This window comes from Mercenaria mercenaria, chromosome 17 (assembly GCF_021730395.1).
Source record: "Mercenaria mercenaria strain notata chromosome 17, MADL_Memer_1, whole genome shotgun sequence".
NCBI lineage: Eukaryota > Metazoa > Mollusca > Bivalvia > Venerida > Veneridae > Mercenaria > Mercenaria mercenaria.
The window spans coordinates 29310167-29319884 of record NC_069377.1 but is presented as its reverse complement, the minus strand read 5'-3'; the positions used below and the strand labels follow the sequence as shown (position 1 = coordinate 29319884).

The window sequence follows — 9718 nt, the reverse complement described above, 5'->3', positions numbered from 1 at the left end:
AATTTCACGGAAATATACTACCCGCGAAAGGCGCTAATTTAAAAAGCGCGAAAACAATTCTAGGTTTACAGTAGACAATAATATTTATGGGTGTTCAACAAAAAGAAAAGAATCTGTATACCACAACATTACAAGATATAGTAGTTCTGTACCTTGAGATGTTCCAAGTGTATGATCTGATGTGGGTCCAGTACTTGCACTGCTAGTTGAACCTTTGAACCGAACAAAGTCAAAATCGTCTACAGTTATCATATTAGTCCAAGTACAAAAGTCGTTTTCAAAATCACAGTATCCTGGTTGCTTGCACTGGCCATCTCGGATAAACAAATCATCAATTGCAATATCACCTGTGATTGTAGTACCCCGAACACCTTCAAACACAATCTGAAAATATATAAGAAATATGTATATATATACTTTATAAAAGACCCTTTGCAGTTTTACGAAGATGGAAAATTTAATTTTCATATGTTTCAAGTTGACTACATAATTAATGCAAATGGATAGAACCTTTCTGCAATGGCAGTTAGACTCCTTGGCTTGGCACTCTGTACCGTAAAGGAGATATAGCCCAAGTATCTGTTAGAGGATATCTCCTTGGTCGCTCATGTTACAAGTTGATCCTTCTTTGTTTAGTTTACAGTCACAGCAACAAAATTTAGGTCATACAAGAAATTTTCCAGCTTTTGATAGCACAGACGACGTCAGGTGTCAAACATCATTTCAAGTATAGGAGGGTGCCTAGGTAGAAAAATTCCCATGCTGAGCAAAGTTTTGAACCCACATTGGGGGAGTGGAAATTAACTGATGTTAAATAACACTTTGTCTTTTATCTTAATCTTCAGTCAACAAGACTTTGTTTCATTTGAGTGTACAGAAATCACATTACCTGGAATGGCGTATTGCTGTTGATGTTTACTTGTGCCGGATTCCACTGGAATCCTTTATCTCCTGATGCTGTCCAGATTGCTGGGCCAAGTCTATTTTGCTGTTTCCTGTATACATTCAAAGTACCCATTCCTTTTCCACGCATGTGATAAAAGAAGGTCATGCAGCGGCCAGTCGAGGGCTGGTATGATGGACTGATTAATCTGGCCTTGTCTCCTTGACGTCTTGGAGCAGATGTTTCAATATACATGTAATAGCCTGTAAGAGATGTATTTTTCAAGAGTTTAATTGTGGTACAACTAGTTCAACAAAAAGAACCAAACTTAGGAATCTGTACAAAAATTTCTTTTATAAAATTTCATTTTTTTATACATGTAACTAACTTTAAAGTATTGCTCCTTAGAGAATTTTTATTACTTTATAAATATTCAATTACTAGTACAATCATTTTATTGACATCGCCATTGCTAAAGTAGCACAGATTGTAATAGAATTTTGTGTGAGTGTTCAAACTGATGTTACGCAGGTACAGCTCAGCAAAATTTCATTGATACCACTTTGCTATAAACAAAGGTATAGTAAATGAAAATTTCCTACTCATATGAATATATTCAAGTACAGTAAAACATTGTTTGAAGGCACATGGGAATGAGCAAAATGCTTGAGTTATACAAGTTTTCAATGTATTTCGCTGGACCTGGTTGATCGACCATTTTTCCTAGAAAGCTTACCAGTTGAGGTGCCGTAAGTATGATCTTTCACAGGTCCTGTTCCTAAACTTGCTGTTGCACCAAAAGCTCTAGTCCAATCAAAATTGTCTGTCGTATCCTGGGTATAACCACAGATTGTCTTCGATTCAAAATCACAATCATCTGTTAAAACAGAAGTGTTATACTGTGTAAAATATACACGTTCATAACAAAACAGGGATTGTAAATCTAAAGAGACTGGGAAGATCCAGTTGTTACTAAAACTGCTGAGATATTACACCTGTAAATATCCTGGCAAAGTTTTGTAACAGAAGTTAGAGAGAAAACTTATTTTGTAGTTAACACCTGCCAATCCTATCATACATCCGGAAAACATTTCTAAAATATAAAAAACCTGTACGACAAAATGGAAATTTTTTATCAAATGACAGATTTTAACTTGAGAATCATTTTTCCTTTGAACCGAATTTAGTAAATTTCAGTTTATCTCTAGTATTCCAGTGTTCTTTTTCCTTCAAATATAAAAACCTGAACACCACTATGTAGTGGAAGTGTAGGAGATACAAAAACTGAGGTAGACAACCACCTAGTGGGTTTTCTTCCCTTGACCATTTTCATTTTCTCAATAAAAGCCTGTTTGAGGAAAGGCTCTGGTCATGCAGTGGCAGTGTCAACAGATTTTCTTTTGGTCACTCTTTCAGATCATTCACCGTTTAATACACGGATACAATGTTTACCTGTAGGTGGGCATGTTCCATCATTAACAGACACATCATCAATGGCAATATCTCCTTTGTAACTCTTTCCCACAACTCCTTCAATCACAAACTGCAAAATGCATTTTTTTTAAATTAGAAATATAGGACTAAGTATTTCACTTCATTTTTGCTGTGATTAACATTAACTTTAGGGTCCAGGGTTGAACTCCTAAGTTCAGGAGACCTTTCTAAATCTCCAATACCTGGTTCTTTTCCTGCACATTTTTGAAACTGACTAATGGCAATGTAGCATACAAAGACTGGTCTCCAATTTGAGTTTTATAACCTTGTGTAAGCTACTGGTCTGACTCCAGAAAGCCATGTTTAGTCTTGTACATTGTAACTTATCACTACACTTTTCCTTGAAGACTGCTTTGCAGAAATATTTTACTATCATGTATTATATTAGTGGCAAAAATATTCATGTCTCATTGTTTTATTTGCTTGTTAGTTGTTACATTTTGTGCCTACATATTGAACCTTTAGTTACATTTATGTATGTATAGGATGTACAAGGAAAATTTAGCTTTGAGTCACACTGTCTTGTAACTTGGGAACTTAACCTGTTCGTTTTAAAAAGTGAAGATTATTTATTATTTCTGCCTTTAGCCAAATGTGTTTCTTTTATCATTATACAAATTTTTAATGTACACAGCTAATTTCTATACAGCTTTGTTGTTATGAAGCTGAATTCTATGAGGGATTCTTTGAGAAGCTGATCTATATCCTTTGCTCAATATAAGACCATTCAAGTAACATTTGGTAAATGAATAAAATATACAATTTTATCAGAATAAATACTTACATTGACATTCACTGTATTAGTTTGCGGAGGATTTAGTGTCTGTGGTGTGATATAGACATCTGTAAATACCCATTTGTTTCCTTGGGTGCCTGTTTTAGTCCATAGTGGTTTTCCCAAACTACCTGCTATACAAACATGGAATAATATGCAATGGTATGTATATGACTTTCAGTGGGCACAAAAATATATTCTATTTTCATGGCTTGAACCCACTTGCAAGGACCACCAATGGGATTTGAAAAAGATGTCTTTGTTAACAGGTGGTCTTTCAACAGATGTAAATTTACACTTTTATGGTTAAAACAAATGGCCTTTATAAACAGGTTTAATAGTAGATTCCTTTAATCAGTGATGGTCTTTTGCACAGGTATGACTGTATATGCTGTAATATTACAATGTATACAGCACTCCAACAGGTACCCATTTCAGAATATATCTTTATTCTTATAAAAGAAACACCCTTTAAGTTTATCTATATCTGTTAATGAAGACAATAAGCTTACTTCCGGGCTTCATATCAGAGACTGGTATATCATATTCAGATTGAAGCCTAACATGAAAATGTACCTGAAGTAATGTGACAAAGAAGCAGTTAATCTAATCTGTTAGATGAAGTAAGTTAAACCTGATCTTTTGAAATATCTAAATAATACCTTTGTACAGAAACATAATATATAAATAATGTAATAAGTAGTGGACCATACCTTGCCTGGCATATACATTGAGCATATATACATCTGAAACATACATATGATACCAGAATTTCAAGCACATCTACGTAACATACTAACTGATGAAAATGAAATATTCACTAGACCACACCTTGCCTGGCATATACATTTAACATGTATACATCTGACCCATACATATGGTACCAGAATTTCAAGCACATTCCACCAGTTCCTAGGTTCACATTTTGGCTGATGATTCTAGCAGTATCATTAGGTGAACGTCCTGATGCCTCGATGTAGATATAGTGACCTAATAATAAAAACAAACATTGTTGATTTTTCTGGTATCATTTCTTTTTTTAAAAATCGCACCGACACATTATAGGTCATATGGCGACTTTCCAGCTTAAATGGTGGAGGAAGACCCCAGGTGCCCCTCTGTTCATTATTTCATCACGAGCGGGCACCTGGGTACAACCACCGACCTTCCGTAAGCCAGCTGGATGGCTACCTCACATGAAGAATTCAATGCCCCGAGTGAGGCTCGAACCCACATTGATGAGGGGCAAGTGATTTGAAGTCAGTGACCTTAACCACTCGGCTACGGAGGCCCTCGATATATAGTATGCCATGGTAGGGAGATAATTGCTGTTGGGAGTTTATAAATTTACTATGTGACAAAGAAGAGCTTCCTCCTAATTTCTTTTTATTGAAAATCATGTATGTCAAGATAAAACAGGTGAGTTCAACATTGAATACTGCTTAGAGTTGCCGATCTATTTATTTTTATTGCTCTTTGGTCAAAGCTTACATATTATAAGATAACAGTTCATGTGAAGAAACTTGATCCAGAAACATTTTATAAATCTAAAATCACTAATACCATTTCTATTCTGTAAAGTGTGATCAAATGTTGGCCCAGTGTTGAGGGATCCAGTACTGCCTTGTTTAGGTGTCCAATTAAACTGGTCTGTGCTATCCTGAGTCCAGCTGCAAGTTGGTTGTTGTGACTTCTCAAAGGAACAATCGTATGGAGTTGGTGCTAGAAAACAAAATGGGCTGTTAGAATGTAAGATCATAAGCAGAGTGTGCTAAAACAAAGTTTGCTTCTTGAGTAAATGTTCAAATTTGTAGCGTTTAAATTCAAGTGCAGAGTGAGCTAGAAAGTAAAGTATGCTTCTTGAAAGAATGGTCAAATGAAGTGTGCTAAAAACAAAGGGTGCTTCTTGAATGAACGGTCAAATTCATAGTGTGCTTATACTTACGAAGTATGCTTCTAATTGTACTGTCATATCGAGGGTGTTAGAAAACTAAGCAACTGAATTAACAAAAATACTTATAGCTTTTAAAACTGGACTCTACTTTTAATTAGATATTATTTAAGTGGATGACTTACGGTATGTGGGTGTTGGCTGCGTGCTGAATGTTGCTGTAGAAAATGTTGGTATAACACCAGTACATTTGCCCTGAGTAAATATCACATCATCAATAGCAATGTCTCCTTGAATACCTGAGCCAATCTGCCCATCAAAAGTCACCTAAATAGAACAAAAATCACAATCTGTAAGCATATTTATATCAAACACATACTCTGTATAAAACCTGAAATTCTGTTTACATTTCAATAAATTTTGTTACATACATAGTATATGCTCGAAATCTGAAAATTTATAAACATCTCTAAATTCGAGATTACACTTTAATTCAAATATTTTGATAACAGTCAAATATCAGTTTACACCAATGAGCCTCTATGGTCAAGTTCTGTATATGCCTCTAATTTCAGATCTGCTAAGACAATATGAAATGTTCAAGTCTTATCACAATTCAAAATTTATCTAGATAATTATTAGAACTGAGCTGAACTTCCAATAATGAATACACCCAACACTGAATCAACTGACAGTCATTAAACTTTGTTAGCAATTTTTGAAACTCCCAGCTAGCAAACATGATGGTCACTTACAGCGCTATAAGTAAGATAGTAAACAATGCTACTTTACCTGCCAGTCAATGGTGCTACTTAATTAGTAGCCTGTGCACCTTACTTTACTAGTTAATGGTACTATTTATAGTAACTCGAGTATATTATTATCTGCCATTAAATTGTGCTATTTATAATAACTTAAGTAATTAACATGCCTGTTTAATGGTTCTCAATAGTGTACTTCACCTGCCATTAAATGGTGCTGTTTATAGTAAGTAAAGATCTTTACCTGCCAGTTAACTGTGCTTTTTATAGTATTTTGAGTACTTTACCTGCCAGTTAATGGTGCTATTTATAGTAACTTGAGTACTTTACCTGCCAGTTATTGGTGCTATTTATAGTAACTTGAGCATTTCTCCAGCTGCTGCCTTGGTTACCAGACATCTGCCAGAGAAGAGATGTATTCTTGGCTGTTGGCTGATACAGTCTCAATGAACCAACATCTTCAAATAAAGGTAAAATAGTTGCTTCAGTGCTAGATTTTTTGTTCTCTGGACCTAATTTTTGACCTTTCAATTACTACTTCCCAGGTAGATTTTTGTAGCATATACCTGAAGGAGCTGCTGAACAACATAATAATTTAGTACTTATATACAGTAAAATCAGAAATATATACATTCATGGGTAATATATTCTAGTGGACTTCTACTGCTTCAATCCACAAAATTTTTAAATCTCAAGAAAGAAGTGAGTTTTCTATTTGTTTTGTAACAGCTGTTTTGCCAAAACCACAAAATTTTATGCCAATGAAATAATGTTTACAAAGTATGGACATTTTTAACATGTGAAATTATGGCATTTACTTAAGCTACTTTTACAACATTGTAAGAACAACTCCGTCAACAAATCTATTTTCAAACATGCTAAATATAAATTATATAGGCTTTATGATAAGTATTCTAACATATATATCTTACTTTGTCCATACATGAAGTACCAGAAAGACATGCATGTTCCTGAGGTAGGTGCAAAGTACTGGCTGTAAAGCCAGGCCCTCTGACCTGCGTTCCTTCCAAGGGCAGATATAAACATGTAGAATCCTGAAATAAAAACATGATAATGAAAATCAGTTTTTGTCTGCAAATGTCTGGTTCAAATGGACTTAAGTTGTGAACAGAAAGAATATATATTCACAAATATGCAAGATGTTCATCCTAAAATTCATATGACCTGTACTAATTAATTTCAGAGAATGGTGTAAACAATGAACAGTAAAAATTCAAAATCTTGGTCCATCCTTTTTTGTATGGAAATGATGATTTGGCAGTAGTCTTCACCTCCAATCAGCTCAATTAGCTGTATAATATGCTGCTTAAAATCAGATATTTATTTCTTTTATAATATCATAAATATACAGCTGAACCTGCCTTAGTGGCCACCTGTATTAAACAGCCACTTGTCTTGATGCAAGTAAACTAACTTTCCAAACTGACCTTTTGGTCACATTTCAACTTGTCTTAAGAAGTCACATGTCTTAAGCAGACAGTCTGTGCCACTCTCTTGAACAGCTTCTTAACGCAGGTTTGACTGTAAGTCAATTACATTTCAGCATGGATGTTTTTAGCAATAAAATCGAAATTTACCTGCATCAGAGTTTGTTGTATGGTCAACTGTAGGACCTGAGCCTCTTGTGAGTGTTGAACCGGCACTTCTCAACCAGTCAAAATTGTCGGCATTAGTATTGGTCCAGCCACAAGTGTCTAATTCAAAGTTACAGTTTCCAATGGGTGGGCATTTTCCAGGCAGTATCTTGACATCATCAATAGCAATGTCTCCTTGATAACCATTACCCACAGTGCCTTCCCATATCACCTGATTTCAAATATATCAACCATGATAAGTCACATAATATTCAGTATCATTTACTTCTAATGTTAACTACAAGCAACTTGAAAACGGACTGATTATTGTAAACTAAAGGCAAAAAAAAAAAGAATATAAAAATAAAATAGTCTAAAAATGTTTACCCAATATGTCAGATGACATTTTTCAACAGAATTTCAGTCATGCAACAACACTAAATGAGCCGTGCCATGAGAAAACCAACAAAGTGGCTTTGCGACCAGCATGGATCCAGACAAGCCTGCGCATCCGCGCAGTCTGGTCAGGTTCCATGCTGTTCGCTAACAGTTTCTCTAAATCCAGTAGGCTTTGAAAGCAAACAGCATGGATGCGGATGCGCAGGCTGGTCTGGATCCATGCTGGTCGCAAAGCCACTATGTTGGTTTTCTCATGGCGCGGCTCAAATGAATTTAACCTGGAATCTGTACCAGTACTACCTTGCTGACAACTTCACCACATGAGTCACGAATAGTGGATAACGATTCTTAACTCACTGTCTTAATTAAGATAGAGAACATACACTGTACCTGGTGATCGAATGCATGACCTTGTAATTCACAGTGTTGCATTACAATTTAACCCTCAGCTTGCTGGCGGCAAGTGATTCTGCCTTTGTGAACAGTGCAGACCAAGATCAGCCTGCACATTCGTGCAGGATGATCATGGTCTGCACTGTTTGCTATTCAGTCAGTAAATTTTTGGTAAGCACCCATTTTAACAGTTAATGGTACTGTCCAAATTGAAAGATGGACCAGTCTATTTATTAATAAGAAATTTAGCAGGCTAAGGATTACATACTTTTATATTCTACAGCGAAATTTTGACTTTAAAATAATCTCTCACCTTAAAATTGGCACTGGTTGGCCTCAATGTGAGGGCAGAGTACATCCACAGGTTCACTTGGTTCCCTTGTCGCTTGAACACCATTTTCTTTGTGGGGCCATCTTGTAGGTAAATAGTGAGATTCCCAACATTTGCACCATACATGTGGTACCAGAATGAGAGGCAATTAGATCCCTGACTGTTAGAGAACTGTGGGGTGGTGATCCTGGCAAGGTCAAACATCTTCCTAGGTGATGATGACTCAATGTACAAGTAATAACCTAAAATATTAAAAAATCAGTCTTAATTACTGTCAAAAACAAAGATTCAAGATTTCAGAATTATTTTCAAATTAGTACATTCTTAATTTTAGCATATGGGAAACATTACGAAATGATGCAAACTACACTGAGGTAATTGTTATATTTTACAAAGGTTTAACCATAGACTCCTTGTTAAAAACTACAGACTTTTAAATAAAACCAAAGTATCAAACCCATAGCATCCTCTAAGTTATATGTGGTTAAAAAACTGAATTTGATTCCTGAAAGAGTGCAATAGTCAATTCTAAGGTCACAATATGAGCCGCGCCATGGGAAAACCAACATAGTGGCTTTGCGACCAGCAAGGATCCAGACCAGCCTGCGCATCCGCACAGTCTGGTCAGGATCCATGCTGTTCGCTAACAGATTCTCTAATTCCAGTAGGCTTTGAAAGCGAACAGCATGGATCCTGACCAGACTGCGCAGATGCGCAGGCTGGTCTGGATCCATGCTGGTCGCATACCCACTATGTAGAGACCGTACCATAGCTCTTTGCAGACTTTGATTTTTCAAACTAAAGTGATTTTTACAAGTGCACCGGTTACGATAAAAATGTAAACAACGGACTCTGTCTATGAAACTTTGAAATGAATGAATGATAGCCGATCTTAGTCATAATACTGATTGACAGTGAATGCTAATGACTCCATGTGTTGCAGAAAGGTATTTAGTTTGTAACTGTAATTTCCCATCAATTGAAATCCTTTCAAAACTAATAAAATAATTACTTATATTTGGACAGAGCTCACGGTCTTTTCCGTTTGACAGCTGCAAAAAGGGCAAATATAAAAGATTCAGTGTAAGTTATATTTCACTGGTACTACCAGTTAGTAAGTTCATCCTCTGAACAACACGTCAGAGAAATTTGGGCAGATTTGACCGATTATGACGTTGGCAGCATTAGATTATATT

At 35.8% G+C, this 9718-nt stretch overlaps 1 protein-coding gene across 1 annotated transcript in view; it reads right to left on the bottom strand.

Moving 5' to 3' along the window:
• The window catches only part of LOC123535848 (MAM and LDL-receptor class A domain-containing protein 2-like), a 165256-nt gene that overhangs the window by 25591 nt on the left and 129947 nt on the right, over nucleotides 1-9718 (bottom strand). Inside the window, exons 136-147 of the mRNA XM_053527737.1 lie at nucleotides 8505-8764; nucleotides 7403-7631; nucleotides 6737-6859; nucleotides 6135-6262; nucleotides 5229-5370; nucleotides 4716-4874; nucleotides 3984-4142; nucleotides 3162-3286; nucleotides 2336-2426; nucleotides 1620-1760; nucleotides 890-1146; nucleotides 153-384 (exon numbers count right to left, since the gene is read on the bottom strand). Coding sequence (XP_053383712.1) covers nucleotides 153-384; nucleotides 890-1146; nucleotides 1620-1760; nucleotides 2336-2426; nucleotides 3162-3286; nucleotides 3984-4142; nucleotides 4716-4874; nucleotides 5229-5370; nucleotides 6135-6262; nucleotides 6737-6859; nucleotides 7403-7631; nucleotides 8505-8764 — 2046 coding nt within the window. The remainder of the gene's footprint in view (nucleotides 1-152; nucleotides 385-889; nucleotides 1147-1619; nucleotides 1761-2335; nucleotides 2427-3161; nucleotides 3287-3983; nucleotides 4143-4715; nucleotides 4875-5228; nucleotides 5371-6134; nucleotides 6263-6736; nucleotides 6860-7402; nucleotides 7632-8504; nucleotides 8765-9718) is intronic.